The sequence below is a fragment of the Trachinotus anak genome, unplaced genomic scaffold, assembly GCF_046630095.1.
Source record: "Trachinotus anak isolate AG129_WGS33_773 ecotype Australia unplaced genomic scaffold, CSIRO_AGI_Tana_v1 ptg000008l, whole genome shotgun sequence".
NCBI classification, from domain to species: Eukaryota; Metazoa; Chordata; class Actinopteri; order Carangiformes; family Carangidae; genus Trachinotus; species Trachinotus anak.
The window spans coordinates 25356436-25375000 of record NW_027273859.1 but is presented as its reverse complement, the minus strand read 5'-3'; the positions used below and the strand labels follow the sequence as shown (position 1 = coordinate 25375000).

Genomic DNA, 18565 nt, shown 5'->3' with positions numbered 1-18565 from the left:
ATGCATCACAACCGCCGATGTGGGACGGCCCGCTGGCATGTGATTTATTAAGCTTTTTGACCCCCGGTATGCCAACCATGGATAAATCCAAGAAAAGAAAAGTTTTTGAAGAAAACAGAACGTTAAATGCTACGTGGGCAGATTCATTTGCTTTCACTGCTGATGAGGAGGACTCAAATAGACATTGAGAAATAAAATTTCGTTTTCTCTGTAGCAGGTCGTTGATTTCATAAATGCAACACACTATAGTTTTTTTATACATAGCATAAAGGTAAAAGACGATACATGTAGAGTTATCTTCATTTTAGATGTCAAAGGGGTTTTGTGGCTCCCGGTGTTTTCTTTTCTGTGGTAAACGGGTCCAAATGACTCTTCGAGTGTTTAAGGTTGTCGACCCTTGATCTAAACCATCGACCTGTCTTCTAGACCCCGTTCCAACAAGGCTGTTCAGTTTATGTAAGTTTTTCCTTTAATCAACACCTCTATATCGAGTCGGATTAACTTCTTTTGTTGAATTGAATTGAATTATTTTTTTTTCTACACCAGTGACCACGATGTGAATAACTTTATTTTGTCATCTTCTACATTTTGTAATTGTTGTTCTCGTGCTACTTAGGAAATGTTACCATACTAACACACTGAATACTTTAATATGTTTACTGTTGTGTTTCTTTTTCATTAACATATAAAACACAATGCAATGCAGAGAAGCTAACACAGAACAGATGTGATCTCATTTCCTAGTTCCTTGTCAGTACTTGTGCTGCCGCATTTTGGATCAGTGTCATAAATAATTACTGCAACCCCTCCCCATCCAGTCAGTGTTCACCACTAGTCACAACTGTTAATTTGAATGAATGACGTGCTTTGACCTCGAACTGAGGAAAGTGACGAAATTCTGAAGTTTACTGTTTCCAATGGAATTTTTCACATCAAAGAAAAGATGAAATGGTGGTTTATGAAATACCAGAAAAAAAATTACAGGACGCTCAGTGTATGTAATGTAAGTATGTGACTAAGCAAAATGATCTGTTAATATTATTAGATCATTTACAGTTTCAATTTCAATTCAATTTTCAACAGCAGCTAGGGGAAACAGCTAGCTCTGCCCAAAGTCACCAAAATCTACCTACCAGTACTTCTAAAGCTCACCACATAACAATATCTTGTATTTTATTTTTATACATATATATTATATATTTTCTTTGGGGGGCACAGTGGTGCAGTGGTTAGCCCTGTCACCGCAAGAAGGTTCTGGGTTCGAACCCTGAGCCTGGGGCCTTTCTATGTGGAGTTTGTATGTTCTCCCCATGTCTGCATGGGTTCCCTCCGGGTACTCCGGCTTCCTCCCACAGTCCAAAGACATGCATGTTAGGCTGATTGGTGACTCTAACTTGCCCATATGTGTGTGACTGAGTGTGTGTGTGGTTGTGTTAGCCCCACCATAGATTGGCAACCTGTCCAGGGTGTACCCTGCCCTCACCTAATGGATATATTTTCTTTAAACAAATTAGTCATTAATTAGTTGTAAATCTATCTATCTATCTATCTGTCTGTCTGTCTAATAATATAGATTAATAATATATTTTATTAGGAATATGATGTATCATAATATATTTTATGAGGAATATGTCATTTTTATGATGTTATAACAAAAAATGAAAACATAACAGTTATAATCAATGCATATCCTCAGTGCAGTTCCTGCTATGTAGTAAAATTGAGGGGGTTTTTCTCAGCAGTTTACAGAATTTCATAATTTATTTTCACTTTCTGTGGCGAGCGTGTATAAAAACCCTTCAGGGTTGCAACAGGGCACAGAACAACACAGGCACTTCAAGCTTAAACAAGCAAAGTAATACAACTTCTTCACTACTGACTTCAGCAGGTAAATAGATTTTTCTTGTCTTAGTTGCTGCTCTTACTATTATTGTGGAGCAGATTATAAACAGGATCCTTGTTTTACTCTGATAGGACACATTTAGTAACTGTGGGAATTGAATCTGTTTATTGGACAGTTTCTTCAACATGCTGCTGCCAGTTTTGTTTATTATAAACTGTGAGATTGTAGTGCAGTTTTCATTTTTTTTCAATTCAATGCCATATGAATTATAGTCATGTTCATGCAGTAGTAAATAACTGGTAAAGGGTAGTAAATAAAATAAAATACTAATAAGTTACCATTAAGATTGAAGTAAACCTGAAAATCTGGCTATTTTTCACTGAATGTTTCATGATTCAGAAACTATGATAAAGGTAGAAGTAAACCTGAAAATCTGGATATTTTTTTCATTGAATGTTTTATGATTCTCGTCTTCCTGCAGGTTTTCCTCAGTTCAGAAAAAGATGGAATCCATGATGAAATGCAACATCAGCCAGATGTGGAGCCCCAAGTTGCCCAAGGGACTGGACTTGGAGATCTCCCATCATCCAATGACAATGAAGCATGTGGCCAACCTCATCATTGCCTTAGAGAGGCTGAGGGCCGGCACACCAGAGTCAGTGCTGAGCACCGAGTTCAGTGACGAAAACCTGCTCGACATCATGCTGGAGAGCTTAGTGGAAGGTAATTACATAGATTTCAACACTGTTTTTACTGGACTGGTTTCTCTATTAGCATATTTGAATTGAGTTTCATCTTTTCAACTCTGCCCCGCTCACATTGAAAATTCCTGGAAAGCTAATTGAATCGGCTTATAAGTAGTATAACTTATGCTTCATTTATCATAAAAATCATAGCGACATAGCTAATCGAGTGTGCCTCTCTTTCCCTCAGAGTATATTGTGCCCGAGCTTGGCTCAGCTGCACCAGTTCAGTACAGCAGGACAGGGGAGTACCCATGCAGTGTGACCGACGGTCAGAAGAGGAGCTTAGTTCTGGTCCAAAACAGCATGGAGCTCCATGCAGTGATGCTTCAAGCAGGCAGTGAAAACCGCAAAGGTAATTGCATGTGACAGGTAGATCTAATGGTTGGAAAAGCTCTGGGTCATGGTAGATATTTGAAATTAGGAATGATAGGTTGGTTTTAGTTCCTTTGGCAACTGTAGGTTTGATGTTTTAATTAAACAGTTGGAAAGTATATAAGTATTTAATTTCAAATTCACATGTAACTTTGCACAGAGATGGTTGCATTTTTCTCTTATCACTGAGGCTAACACAGCCTTTCAGCTGTCGTTAAAATGAACCTGTATCCTCTGTTCTGTCCACAGTGTATCTGAACATGGCGACCTATGTGCACCCTTCACCCAGCACCGAGGCCAGACCTGTGGCTCTGGGCATTAAAGACACAAATCTCTACCTGTCATGCCACAAGAAAGATGATGTGCCAACCCTGCATCTAGAGGTAAGCTCTTATATGAATCTCACATAGAGACAACACACTCTGTTAAAGGGTAAACTCAGTCGCCTGTGCCACATTTCTCAAAACTAGAACAGAGACGAAGGAAAACTGACTAGACTTGGTCATCTGAATTGTTATTATCTGACAGAGACCGTACACATTCATGGATCAATTTACATCTGATATGAGCTGGTCATATTTTCCAGTGTGATGGTCAGACCTTCTGACATGTATCTTTTTATACCTCAGGCAGTGGAGGACAAGAGCAGTCTGCAGAGGATCAGCTCAGACAGCGATTTGGTGCGATTTCTGTTTTACAAGCGGGACACTGGGCTGAACATCAGCACCCTCATGTCTGCCCGCTTCCCTGACTGGTACATCAGCACAGCAGAGCAAGACAACAAGCCAGTAGAGATGTGCATGGAGAGCGCGAACCGGTACCGAACCATCAACATCCAGCGCCAGAGTTAAAACCTATCAAAGACACCCAAAACGGAGTGTGGGTCTTTATCAATCGATCAATCAATCCATCAATCAATCAATCAATCAATCCAATCAATCAATCAATCAGTCCAATCAATCAATCAATCAATCAAGCAATACTTTAATGATCCCAAACTGGGAAATATTTGCATTGCAGCAGCAGCAGCATAACTTACAATATGTACAGTTAATTATTATTTATTTAAACAGATTTATTATATAGGGTGATGGCTTGTGGCAGGAATGATTTCCTGTATTCAGGCATTCCTGTATTTCCTGTATTTCACTGTATTCATCTATTGTATTCCTTATCTAACTTGATTTAAAACAGAGTACTTCAGCTGTTTTAATTCAAATAATCAGCAGCAAAGATATAATTTTAAAAAATGCACTACCCCTCTGCTAGAAAGACACGTTTTACAATATCTATCCGTATGTACTAAGTACAGAAAGTGAAATGCTTCGTGTATTGACATAGTCAAATTCAGCCATAAGGTGGCATTGTTGTGCTGACTTGTGAGCACCTTGATAATGCCTTCATCTATTTATTCATCTATTGTGCACCATTTATATATATATATATATATATACATATATATATATATATATGTATATATGTATGTGTGTGTGTGTGCGTATTTAATCTATTTATTCATCTATTGTGCACCATATATAGCCACACACATATATATATATATATATATATATATATATATATATATATATATATATATATATATATATATATATATATATATGTGTGTGTGCGTATTTATTTGGAAATCTGCTCACTGAAATATGTTTAAATCATCATTGGACATTAAAACATCACCCTATATAGTGAGATATATATTTAAATAACAGAGCTCCATGTGAGTTGTTTTGTATTGTATTTTGCGCGGGACCTCTGTGCTTTCTGGGCCTTCAGTTGCCATGGCGCGTCGCTCTCGCAGTGAAACGCCGGAGGAGAGGAAAACGCGCCGGTGCGCCTGCGCGTCTCCGCCGGCGCGGACTCCGCACACCACTCCCAGGTATCTTTCTCTCCAAGGTGCGTTCACTGCCCAACAAGCTGGATGAACTTCAGCTACTGGTGCAGAAGAACAGAGACTTTTCTTCATCTTCCGGTCTGTGCTTCACGGAGACGTGGCTGTGTGGATCGATCCGGACTCTGCGCTGGAGCTGGCAGAACGAAAGGTGGAGGAATGTGTTTTTATTCTAACAGTGGCTGGTGCAGAGACGTGACAGTGATCCTGCAGCACTGTCCTCCTGACCTGGAGACTTTCATCATAAACTGCAGGCCCTTCTACTCCCCCCTGAGTTGTCCTTGGTGACTTTAACAAAGGTAACCTCAGCCACGAACCGCCCAAATACAGACAGTCTGTTAATTGCCCGACCAGAGAGGGGAACACTCTGGACCACTGTTACCCCACAGTCAGTGCTGCTTATCCCGCCGCCCCCCGGGCTGCACTGGGCCACTCTGACCATGTCATGGTCCACCTGATTCCCACATACAGGCAGAGACTAAAACTGTGTAAACCTGTTGTTTACAAGAACCTCCAAGAACCTCCAACTGCATCAATCACCAGAACAAATTCCTTGTATGTGGAAACATACTTGGCAATAAAACTGATTCTGATTCTGATTCTTTACTTTCACTGTATCTGGTTTTCACTGGACAGTAGATTTATATTGAAATACTAGAGCTCCATCGGTTTCTATTTTTGTATTTGTTCTGTATTATGCACTGATTTTTGTTTGTTTTTCCAGTCACACATATTCATACACTGATGGCGGTGGCTGCCATGCAAGGTGCGCCCTAAAACACTCATTTTAATTTTCAATTGTGAGTAGAAGCACATGCGTTTTATGTTTGTTGAGCTGAGGAGTTAAGAGTGAGCATTAGAATATGTGAAAAAGTGTTAAACAGCATTACAAATACAATTTATTTCATATTATTAGATTTTTATCATTTTATTCATTGATTTGTTAAATACACACGTTTTCTGCTTCTGTTCCATTCCATGTGACATTTCAGTAACTCCTTAAATAATGTTTGTTCTTTTTATGCCTGAAGATAAATAAAAACACTTGGGAAAGAAATCCTGACTGAGGCTTTCATAATTCGTGCATGAAAGGGTAAATAAAGCCTTGTATCTAATTTTGGCTTTAATTTTGTTGTGTGTTGTTGTATATGCTCACGCAGGATTTGTTAGGTGACACACTCAAACAGGGAGAAATTACTTCACAGGACACATAAGCTGAAGTCCCTACAGACTTCACATGTAGAGTTTCTGATCATCCAACCTGCCAATGCATTTGTAATAATAATCTAATAAAACTGTTAATAATAATGTAGCTCTAAAAGTGACCAATGACATACACTTTGACTCTTAGCCGGCTACCAAAAGTGCAAGCTGTGCACATTTTTGCCTTTTTTTCAGTTAATGAAATAACAAGTAACAGCATTAACATGAAGACCTGCTCATTTTCATATCTGTTTTCTGCAGGGATTGTATTTACTTCCTTTTCACTTCAAAAGTCCACAAAGTACATCACCTGCCCAAACCTCTGCATTCTTCAGGAACTTGATAGAGATTATAGAAAAGATACTCTGTGCTCTTTCAGCTGTCTCTCTCTGATAACAGCCGTCCAGCATGTACCTTTTATTTACATCCTCTGCCCCAATCAGCGCATGATTTCTGCGCCTGCGCGTAAATTTCAAATTGTCCAATCAGAGAAGAGGAGGCGTTCCCTCCCGGAAATTTGAAACCCAAATGCTCCGTTGTTTGGGTGCTGGGTTAACGTATTTTTAACGACTACGATAAAAAATAAAATAAAAAAAAAGAGTCCAGCGAGGAATTTGTGGTAACAAATTTGGATAAAGTCAAAAGAAGAAGTTAAAGTCCAACAATTATGGAAGAAGGAGAGACCGTATCGATAATTTCCAGAAAAGGTTAGCGAACTTGTTAAGTAGCATAAAAGCTAACTCGGACAGCTCAGTTAGCATCGCTTAGCATGTTGTCGCTGATGCTAGTTAGAAACTTTTCTAGTTTCTGAACAAATAAATTGACGTCATGTACTTACGGTGACTGCAGGTGTGAAAAGTCTTAAAACGGCAATGCACTATGTTTCCTCCAAAAGACCTGAAATGTCAAATTTTTCATTTACGTGTGTTTAATCTTGTGTCTTACATTTTCATGTACATGCCTGCTATGAGCAGTAATGTCATATGTATGTTGTGCAATGTATTGATTATGTTTGCAGGCTGTTAGGAGACGTCATGCACCCACAATTTGAAGGTGGGATCGTTGTGACCTTGCAGGGGGTTGATTAGTCCTTTTTTGTGGTGTTTCAGTCAGCAGCATCAGACCTGGAGCAAACACTGATGTTGCAGCAGCTGCAGTAAATATAGCGCTGAGGGTCACTGTCTCCTAATTGCAGGGTATCTGCAGCTCTGAAAAGTCAAAACTGTTTATTTACGTGGATGGGGGCTGTAGGGAGATTTTGTATATCTATAAACAAGTGAAACTATTGCGACAGTGTGTTGAGCTGCAGGAGACTGCTGGGTAGTGTTTCTGTTGGGATATGATGTAATATTGCTATTTATTATTGGTATGACTGTTGAACTTATGGACTCTTTAATTGGGTATAAATTCAGCAGTTTATAACAATTACTGTTACCAATAGCTGGGAAGTACTAAACCTCTATAAGGCAAGTGTTGAAATAGCAAAAATTTAAATTAATCTAGGAGAATTAATATTAATTAATTGGTGAATCCATCCATCTATTTTCTGCTGCTTATCCTTATTTAATAACATTTTTAGCAACTATTATTACATACTGCTGGGATACTTTGGTATAATACCAAATAAATCAAAGCCATGTTGTCCTTTCTGGTTTTCCATTACACTATCATAGTTTGGACTAAATTGTAGGGGTGTAACGATTCCCCCAAATCCACGGTTCAGTTCAGTTTTTGAACCATGATTTGGTTCATGCTACAACCAAAATGTTCGGACGCTGCGCCATGGGAGTCTGCATTCTCAAGATTATTATTATTTCTGAGCTAATTAAACCATTTTGAACACAATAAAATAGGTGCAATATGTAAAAAATTAAAATACAATGTTTGGCCTTCCCTAACTTAGAATCTAGTAATGATTTCATGATTTACGTTATAGTGTTGTAGAATGCAAGATGAAAAAGATGGAAAAATTGAAAATGTTACATTGATAACATAATGAGAGACTCAGTTGCAGTGTCAGTCTTGGTTTCAGTATCTTTATGCTCCTAAATTGTATGCTGTGTGTTATTAAAAAGATCTTAAAAAGTCTTAAATTTAACTAGACTAAACCTGCAGAGACCCTTGTGCTAGTTTGGTAATGATATTTGTGTCAGACCACCACAAAGAGGCTTGTTAAAGTTCGGACGTTTAATGTTAACATGATTGAAAACATTTAGAGAGGGTTTAACATAACATAACATGCATAACATGCATAACATAATGTTATTTAATTTGGTTGCTATGCTTTTCAGCTTTTTCATTAGTCTTATTAATAATGTCACTTTGTAAATAAACATTACAAACCAGTGAGGATAATAACATTATAAATGCAGTCAACATTTTTGCTGCAGGTGGTAGTGGTTTATCAAAGCTGAAAACATGCTCTGCAGGGCATTAACTTTTGCCTAAAACATAAACAGTGTTTTCTTTAGGTTAGTAGGCTTCCCATACAAATAAAGAACAGTGCTGGGCAGTGCTAGATTTAATGGTTAACAGAGAAAATAAGTGTTATATTAGCTGTGTGCAATAAAACAGCAAATTACACCATTTACATAATTTATTATTCTGCCAGTTGTTTTCTACATTAACATTTAAAAAAATAAAAATCATCCTAAAAAGAAAACAACGAATGATCACATTTTAGAAGCTGGAACCACTGCACTTTTCTTAGGATTAGATTATCTAGAAAGTTATCAATTATAGGTTGTCTGTTAATCAGGTTATCAATTAATTGTTTCAGCTCTAGTATGCAGTCCCTTTTCCAAATGTACATTTTCCACAAGAATATAAATATTTCACCAACCTGCAACCAGATGGCAGTAAAGGGCTTTAGAATAATCTACTCAGTTTTTAAGACACTTGACAAGAGACACCAAACTCAAGTTATTCAAGAGATTTTAGAAAATTTTCATGACAGACTATCTTGGATTTGCTTCTCACTTGATGTAAATAAAGTAATTGTACCAAACAATCAGTGTCAAAATATTTGGCTTGTATCTTTGTTAGTTTCTGAGATATAGGGGCTTCAAAATAAGAGGTTGTGGCAAATAAGTGTCGCTAATTAATTGCAGTGTGCCATGAGTCATTGCCTTTGAATTATTAATGCTACATGCTTGATATTTTCAGGAATTGTTCTACATCATATATTAAATGTCTTTAACTTCTGAAATGGTTGGCCATAAATTGCATATTTACACTAGTAGAAATAGCATATGTATATATTTAGTTGGAGGTACAGCATGTGGCCGGATATTAAGCATACATGACTGAATTCCTGTGTAAATTTCTGTCACAGAGTTGCGTAAACAGAAGTTGATGGAATATTTGGCAGCAAAAGGAAGGCTGAAACTGCCCAACCCTAAGTAAGAAAAAAATTCTCAGCTACAATTGTCTCTCTTACTGATAAACAATTCATTTCATCATATGGGCCAATTAAATGAGTATGTTTACCTCCTCAGGCCATACCTCCGTGATGACTGTCACATTAAGAATCCTGTGATGTCTGCACTAAAGGTAGGCGTGCGTGTGTGTGTGTGTGTGTGTGTGTGAGAGTGTGTGAGTGTGTGTGAGAGAGAGAGAGAGAGAGAGAGTGTGTGAGAGAGAGAGAGAGAGAGTGTGAGTGAGTGAGTGCATACACTTATGGAGTAGTACAGTATAAGAATGCTGGGAAAGGTGGTACCTTATTTTCAACATCATATGGTGCTGGTCCCTGATTATCAGACTTAATGTAGTGCAGAGTAACTATTCTTATTGATTTATTTTTTATTTTTTTTTTGTCTTTCCAGGTTGTTACGGGAAAAGAGAACAGGGCTCCAGCTGACACATTCAGATATCAGGGCACAAAAGTTCAAACTTCAGTTGCTCAGTCTACAAAACAGCCTACCAGAAGAGCATTTGTTGTCACTAACAAAGTAAATGTAAAAGGCAGCATCTTGGCTGGACAGCAGAATGCCAAATATCCATCTTCAGTGGGTGGCCCAGCACAGCCAGAGCTTCATCAAACCCCAGTGCTGACAAGAATGGACACCATTGTGTCCTCCAAATCCAACCTAAATGCAACCAGACATCTCAAAAAGCAGACAAACACTGGAATGCAAACTTCAGCCAGGGCCTCTTCAAATGCAGCTTCCAGCAACAGCAGTAGTTCCAATTCTGCCTGGTCATGTCCAATGAAAACAGTGAGTGTCAGGATGAGTCTTGGCCCGATTGTCAAAACAAAAACAGGGCTCATTCCTGCAGTGACCCAGCCAAGAAACAAAAAGTCACATTTAACACACACAACTACCACAGCAGCTCAAACCACCACCACTCCTGTTGGTAACAAGGTGCGATCCAGTGCCTCATCATCACTATCTATTTCACAGAGGTCTGCCATGGCTCAGAAGAAAACACTTCCTAACACTGCTCTAAACAATCCTGTTAATACGAGAACTGCTTCTTTGACTGCAAGAGGTGGGATTGAAGTTCAAAATCAGAGCAAGTCTAACTCAAAACCACTTTTAGGTAAACATTCTCAGTCAATTTGTAAAAGTCAACTGTCACGTCATGAACTGAAATCAGTGCCCATCTCCAAGTGCACAGTAGCACCTATTAAACCTGAGGCGAGAGGAGGGATGTCAAAAATGAATAAATCAGCTGGTGAGCCCACAGACAGGTCAACAAAGCAGAAATCTGAGAGTGGTGGAGAGAAAAATAGAAAACCAAGCAAAGTTCCCAGCCAAACATCCTCGAAGCCCGTTAGTAGGTGTGCTCCCAAAGTGGTTGGTGGTCAGTTTACCCGAGCTGCTTTTGCTGAGTTGGGAGGGAAAACCAAGACATGTAAAGAGACACAAAGCAAGAAGGGACACAGTTCGGCAAATGCCCCTCTGCCACAAACAGGCATAAAAAGAGCAGGTGCTCCAGTGATGTCACAGACAGCGCCGCAGCCTGCCAGGACCATCAGCCGTACAGGCCAAGCCACAGTAAACACGAAGACACCAAAGGTCTCAGTTAGGGTCATTCCCCAGACCGAAGTAAAGAAAATGACTGCTGCCCAAGAGGAAAGAATGTAAGTAGAACAGTACAGTGGCACCACTGAATCATTGCATTTCCACTGTATTTGACTGTGATTTGGCACAGAAGCTACAATATTGCAGATCTTTCTGTACATGATTCACAAGGAAAGTTGCCTTTAGTGCTGGGGTACAATTGAATATTTTTATTTATCGATTTTCTTGTATTGTTAGACAGGACATTTAGGGGATAAAAATTCCTTCCTATGAATCTGATTTGATCTCTGGGCATGTACAGACTGTGTTTTTTGGTCCATCACCCATCTGGCAGACAATAAGCAGGGACTGGTTTCTCTGAGGTGGTCCTCTGTTGTTGTTGCCCATCCTGTCCTGTACCTGCATGATTTTATGCAATGCACTGCTGCCACATGACTCATTAGATAATTGCGCAAATAAGCAGCTGTATGGGTGTTCCTAATTGCTTGCTAAGTGTATGTTTATTTTATTGATTAGGAAGATAAACAGATGAGTAAAAGCATAGGTTTAAAGTGCATTAAATATGTGCAGTGATTGATCAGATTTTCCTAAAGGATCGTCTGTCCTTTTAATTGTTAAGTAGAAACCAAGAGATGCTAATCTAGCAACTCTTGTGATCTTTCCTTATTTCTTGTGTCTTCCTACTGTGCTGCCCAATAAAGTGAAAAGTAAAAAATTAAGTCAAACAAAATGTTGACTAGTAACTGTACCCTGTCCTGTATTAATTGGTCTCAAGGAGGAAACTGCAGGAGTGGCGGGAAGCCAGGGGGATTTCTTACAAGCGCCCTCCAATGCCAGTGAAACCTCAGGTGAGGCGCACTGTGGCTGTGCCCCAGCCTTTCTGGACCTGCATGAAGGAGGAGGATGAGGCTCACTCCCTTATCTGTGCTGTGGACGGGTCCCTAGCTGATTGCATCAAATTACTTGGAGAGGTATTTGGTGTGAAATTTTTTTTTCTATTTTGTTATCCAAGTGGTGGAACGGTGGTGAAATAGTTAGCACTGTTGCCTCACAAGAAGGTTCTGGGTTCAAACCGGGGGCCCGGACCTTTCTGTGTGGAGTTTGCATGTTCTCCCCGTGTCCCGTAGTTGTGAATATGAGCGTGAATAGTCTCTATATGTCAGCCCTGTGATAGACTGGCATCCTATCCAGGGTGTACCTCGCCCTTGCCCAATGTCAGCTGGGATTGGCTCCAGAGTTTGTGTGGTTTACAGATTTTGTAAGGTGGAAATATGCATGGACATTAGGGTCTTTAAGCAGCAATGGTTGAAGGGACAGCTACGGCATGATGTAGATTTTATCTGGACACTTCCTACCGTTGTGGCCCAACTGTTTACTGCGGGAGAACGACTGGTTTGTCGTAGCAGACAGTTAGCCTGCAACAGTAGGAAGGCATTCTAAAGTTTGATGTAAACCTTCCTTGCATTCACAGGGTTGCTCTGCGGACCAAGTGAAGGAGGTTCTCTTGCGCCTGCCGACAGTGTCCCAGAAGTTTGCCAAATACTGGATCTGTCAGGCACGTCTGATGGAGCAAGAGGGAAACCTGGATGTCTTGCCCATGTTTGAAGAGGCTGTTCGTGTTGTGTTGGAGGTAAGACGCAGAACATTTGCAAAGCCATTTAAAAAAAATATTCAAAAATCCAGCATAGTGTACATCCATGTTTACCTCCCAGCAGTCTTCTTTCCCGTCTTTGCTGGGTATCTTGGGATGTTATTGCCATCTATTGAGACAGCAGTATAGTGTGAAAACATGTATTGCATCACCTGCATGCACACACAACAACAACAACACAACTCAAATCAACAAATGTATCCTCCTGTGTCCATGAGATAATCAAAACAAGGACCAACTCATTGGCCCTGTTCACACCTGCCATTAACATCTGTCACGGGTGACCTGATCACAAGTGGACAGCTCTAAGTACAGGTGTAAATGCACCCAAGACACATTGAGGACGCACTTGAGATCTGATCACTCAGACCACATGAAGAGATTGTCTGGGCCTCATTCTTTTAGCAGTGTCAATGCAAATGCATGTTGGGCCACGTTGAAGGACTGCCTACTCAATTGATGTCCTCTGCCACTGTCTAATTAGTCCCACCACAATTTCATAATGAACCGAAAATATTTTGATCAAAGGGGTTACTTGCGATGCATGTGGAGACGCATTTTTAAAGCCAGGTGTGAACTGGCGCACTTAGAGCAGTCCACTTGGGATCAGATCACTTAATACTGGGTCTGAACAGGGCCAAAGAAAAACCGTTTTATGATTCTACTAGAGGATTTGGGTTGTTTTTGGTAATAGTGGACTCATAACTCTGCTGTCTTTAATATCTGTTCCTTAATATATTTGGTGTATTAGACCATTGTTTGACGAGTCATTGAGCTGGGCTGCTTTATGGTAATATTAACAGCATTTTTGCATCATTGGTTGCAATACCCTTATTTCTCCTGTGTTAAATTTGCTGGATTAGCCCACAGTGGGTACTCCGACTTGCTTATTTTACCTATAAACAGTTTCAACTGTTTATAGGTAATCCTGAATCTGTTGGTATCTGATCAGAATCAACAGCAATGAATGATATTACTTCAAATTCTCCAACACATCCATTCTTTATATTGTGCTTCAGATGAAAATTAACAGTTCCCTTTCAATGTTCCTATTAAGTTTCAGTGTTTTTTTTTTTTTTTTTATTGCAGCCAGTGGACGAGCTGCGGAATGTGGTTTTTGAGATTCTGAAGAAAAAGGATGAGATCCAAGGTAAACTGGCACAAAAAACACATTCAAACTCCAAAATCATTACCACAGAATTTATAATAATGTTCAATTCGTCTTTCTTTCCCCACTCTATCTGAGCAAATACATTTACTTATCATATTTATATCAGTTAGTGGAGACTAGATATTAGAAACACTCCTTTAGTGCACAATAAATTCAGCTCCACAAACTATATTTGCTGAAACTGACTATAAAATTTAATCAACACCTGTATGTTTCAACAAAAACATTATAATCTTTGTAAAGGTTGGATTTATCGCAGGGCTGTTGTCTTACACTTTGCTAGTTTTAGCTAGATGCACGTCGTAATCTCTGTGTTGTAAAATCTACTCATTGCACTTTAGATTTGACTTGTTCGTGCTGTTTTTAAATGTATTTGTAAGTGATTTTGTGCCCCCTACAGTTTAAAGCTGCTATACACATTTTTTTATTTCAATAATGGGACCATCATCATACTGTATATCATTTCATAGGTGATCTTTATAGAGACAACCCCACAGAGAATTATCAGAGAATAATTTGTTAACATTCAACTCACTTTTTTGGTTTTTCACTGCTTGGTTCATTCTCACTGTCCTCCTCAGTCCAGTTTTCAGTGAAAAGCTCTAAAATGACAACTGTATGTTACTTGTCTAGCGCCAAATGGCAGACAGACAAAGTTAGGAACTAACTAGTGAACACAGTGGAGCAGTTAGTAGCTAAGCCAGATATTTGCAAAACAGCTAAAAGAAGAGGGCACCAACACGATTCCAAATGAATGATAATGTTTCTGTGTATTTGCTAGATGTGTATAAAACAACACTTTGGTAACACATTTGCCAGTTCAACTTTATGAGATGATAAAAAAAAACAGTTCATGCACCTTTATAAGGTTTAATCGATTTGATAACTTTAACAATGAAATCTAGATAAAATGGTACTTCTTACAAAATGAGCTTATTCATTGACTTTATTCTTGTTTATTCAGCTTCTGAAGCAAATGAGAAAAATGAGGACCAAATCCCAACAGTTGAGAGCTCTCCTGAGGTTATCAACAACCCAATGATGACCCCAAAACCTGTCAGAGCCGTCATCTGTGGGGAGAAAGGAGACTCATCTGTAGTCAAGTATAAGATCACAGCAACTCCTGGGTAAGTTTTACTCATTACATTATTGTTTCTTCTTTGCTGAGTGGAGTAACAAACATTTGTGGTAAAGAGCTGAAAAAAAAACCCACAATGAACTTCGTAATTATTTTACCGTCGCAGCTAATTAAAGTGATCCAGTAGCTTCAGTTAAAAACTGTCAATCTATCTTATTGATCTATCAGGCTGTGATCTATTTATGCACGCATAAAGCACTTATGATGGCAACATTGTTGGAGTATTTGCTAACAATACCAAAAAAAGTCCCTGCCAGACTCAGCATATATATATATATATATATATAATTTTATTTTTTTGTGTAATCTCATAGAAATCTACAGTAGCAGATTAGTAGCTGGTGTGAATTTCCATTTTTGCAATTGCTGAATCACATAAACAGCAGACAGGGATGGACAGAAACAAATTTATCACACACACTGTGGAAACATCTGAGAGAGGAAAAGAAATTCAAGCATGATGAGAGGTTGTGATCTGTATCAGCATGTTAAGATACAATACCCGTTCTTCAGATGTCACAAGAACTTTGGTACCAAGTCGATGCCAAAATTCTGCAAATGTGATGGCACTTGTTTTTCTACAGTATCAAAGGTAAAAGTCATAGGTGCTGGAGACGTGATTCTTCCAGTACTTAAGAGGGCAGTATAATAACCCTACATGTGTTCTAGACTGAAGAAGGCAGGTAGAGTAAACAATAACAATAACACACGGAATGGCAGCAGCAAGTGAAGGTTCAGCAACAGGTCCACTGTGACTTGTGGAAAAGGGGAAAAAAAACGGTGCCGTATAGCATTTCAAATGAAAGGAGGGAACACCTTAAACATATCTAAGTACCTCAGAGACAGGTATCTGGATCTGTACACAGAATTCAGGGTAAGTGAGTTTCAGTTGTTAACTTTAAATTAACATGTCATCAACACGTTCATGTCCTGAAATAGTTCTTGTTGTTAATTGTTTGTGAATTGCGATAGCTGGCATCTGTCGTAGCAATGCTCCACGCACATCGTTCTAAAAGCCTAATGGTGTCTTTTTTTAGGCTAGCACAGCAGCGGCTCATAATGTGAGCTAGGTGCTCACAACATTAGCAGGCTCCCGTCTTTGTCGTTCAGTCTGTCAAAATGTAAGGTTTGACTTTTTAAATGAATAGTTACATGCTAATATCTGTCACCTTGTTGGTCAATGTAAATAACTGCTTGCACACTATATGGGTGTATGTGAGTGTGAGTGTGAGTGTGAGTGTGAGTGTGTGAATGTTCCCTCTGGCACAATAATCTTGATAAAATCCTGTCGTGTGTGATGCGCTGTTATTTTCAAATCTTGTAACGTGTGCATTTTTGAGATTAGAGAGAAGAACATTGTGAAGTTTCGCCCTATGTGCCTGATGCAATCTGATTTCAAATTTGGTTAGCAACTCCTGTACTCAGCCTCGCCTTTTTTTTTTTTTTTTTTTTTTTTTTAAAGGCTGGATAAGGTTGGAAATTATCGTCATTATTATTATATCGAATTATTGTTGTGATGGAATTTTTGTATACTTTTGTGGTAACAATGAGATAATCTTATACTTGTTGTAATTAGGCTGTAGCCTTAGTTGTGTACTGTTATGGTAGTGAAAGGATGACCTGGAGAATCCTACTTTTATGGCCTTACTGTAAATAACTTCCTGGATATAGGGAATGATATCTTGATCCCCACAGGAGATTACACCCAGTTGTAAATTCCTGAGATAGGTCACGCTTTTATTGTACCCCAATTGTTTACACCATCTGTAGAGGTATGTTTGTGAAGCCTCAAACAAGGGCCAGAGGTATATCAGAAAGTATAAAAATGAGGTGAAGCCTTCGGTTAAGGGAGCACAACTCCGTGTGTTTCTGTGTGTTGCTTCCTCTCTATAGAGAATAAACATTTTGGTGCATGCTACCCTTCCAGTCTTGTTTCTTGGCTCTCTACAGACAGACTGAGAAATTTCCGTAATATTATTATCATAATCGATTTTGTCTTTATTTTGTTTAAGTGCTCCCACAAGCCAACAGAGAGGACCAGCACGGGTCAACGGCCAGGAAATTCGCTTTTTCACCCCTGTGAGACGTTCACTGCGAATTGAGAGAGCCTCACTCCGATACCCTGCCTCCCTCCAGGACCATGATCTGTGCGTGACATCCTACAATGACCTGATCTCCAAGGAAGATGAAGAAAAAAGTGAAGAGCAGGAGGGTGGGGAAACCAGCCTATCTGCTAATGATACGCCAATGTACATCTATAGAGAGAACGAAGCCCTTAAAGATAAGGTGTTCGTCCAGCTAGTCTGTGATTAAGGTGTTTAGTCTTGGGTGCTTAAATAAAACATATGTCCATATGTGTTGTCATATCTCACCCTTTCCTTTAAAAGAAGGTGAGTTTTATCTTTGTAATGCTAGAACCTGATGTTTTAGGCAATGAGATGTTTTTAAGTTGGGTATTTGTTACACTTGTTTATGAAGACGTTATTGGGTTTATGCTTTTGGTCCCTGTATTATTTTATTATTTCAAATTTTGTGACACATTAATGTAAAATAAATGGCTATTTTGAAAACCTATTTATACCTTACCTTCCTTGTCTGGCATGTTGACCTTACTATACAACAGAAGGGCGACTGATGAACCAGAGCAAGAATTATTTGATTGTTTTGCTGTCGGGCATGATGACAGTCAAACTGGAATTTCATAGCACTTTTTCTAAAGCAAACTGAAACCCAACTGAAACTGTGCAGATGTGAAATTCTGGTAAAAGGTTTCAACCACACCTTTAAATGACGCGCAGGTAGCTACATCTGATACACCGGTGAATTACATCTCTAAGTGAAAGTGAATCATACAGTCAGACAGGTGCCTTATCATGTGGGACCAACAGAAAATGATGAGAAATGCAATGACAAGTTCTGAAAATGTCTTGTCTGACTATGGGTATATGATCCTAGGTGGTTGCAACATTTTACAGCACCTTACTCCATATAAAGTTAAACTTTATCCGAAACAATAATGTGTGAAGATGCTAATGGACAACAAAATCCACACTGTCACATGTTCTTACTTAATATTATATGTGTGTTGCCCTTTCCCCTGCTTAGCTCATCCTTCACAACAACTTGATTTGAACAATATTTTCTGAGTCTATGCTCTCCTTGTACCCTCTAAAAGATCCTAGGTACCCTAGCTACGGATGATAGCAGTGGCTTCATCTAAACTCAAATATGTCATTATAGAAGCTAAACAAAAGGAACACTGGAATGAGAAAAATCTACACAAACACTGCTTAAGATAAGAATGTGGCATCAAGTGTAACAATCACCCGACAGTAATTCATTTTTAATACTGCAGGTTTGTTTTCAAGCTTTTTGTTGTGAAATCTTGTATGACCTCTTTTCAATACATTGTCACAACATTATTCACAGTGCAAGTTATCTCTTTTCAGGAAAAGGCCCCTGATATCAAGTTTTATTTTATTCTTGAGTTGAAACATGTTCTACTGTA

At 38.9% G+C, this 18565-nt stretch overlaps 2 protein-coding genes across 4 annotated transcripts in view; both read left to right on the top strand.

The window, feature by feature from the left end:
• The window catches only part of LOC139624565 (interleukin-1 beta-like), a 9794-nt gene extending 4328 nt beyond the window's left edge, over positions 1 to 5466 (top strand). The window contains exons 1-5 of one of the 2 annotated variants that reach the window (XM_071483795.1): positions 1786 to 1888; positions 2325 to 2566; positions 2777 to 2941; positions 3211 to 3344; positions 3591 to 5466. In XM_071483795.1, coding sequence (XP_071339896.1) covers positions 2347 to 2566; positions 2777 to 2941; positions 3211 to 3344; positions 3591 to 3812 — 741 coding nt within the window. In that variant the 5' untranslated portion in view covers positions 1786 to 1888; positions 2325 to 2346 and the 3' untranslated portion in view covers positions 3813 to 5466. Of the gene's footprint in view, positions 1 to 1785; positions 1889 to 2324; positions 2567 to 2776; positions 2942 to 3210; positions 3345 to 3590 lie in introns of those variants that run through there. The other variant, XM_071483794.1, reaches the window with a different exon arrangement.
• Positions 5467 to 6557: 1091 nt separating this feature from the next.
• ckap2l (cytoskeleton associated protein 2-like) lies at positions 6558 to 17631 on the top strand. Of its 2 annotated transcripts, XM_071483790.1 has the most exons (9): positions 6558 to 6777; positions 9405 to 9471; positions 9568 to 9622; positions 9895 to 11156; positions 11873 to 12068; positions 12569 to 12727; positions 13838 to 13898; positions 14884 to 15046; positions 17070 to 17631. In XM_071483790.1, the coding sequence occupies exons 1-9, from the start codon at positions 6738 to 6740 to the stop codon at positions 17368 to 17370; spliced, it is 2304 nt and encodes a 767-aa protein (XP_071339891.1). In that variant the 5' UTR covers positions 6558 to 6737; the 3' UTR covers positions 17371 to 17631. The 2 variants fall into 2 exon arrangements, with proteins under 2 accessions (XP_071339891.1, XP_071339892.1); XM_071483791.1 differs by lacking the exon at positions 6558 to 6777 and having other exon boundaries at positions 9426 to 9471; positions 9551 to 9622; positions 17070 to 17510.
• The last annotated feature ends 934 nt before the right edge of the window (positions 17632 to 18565 follow it).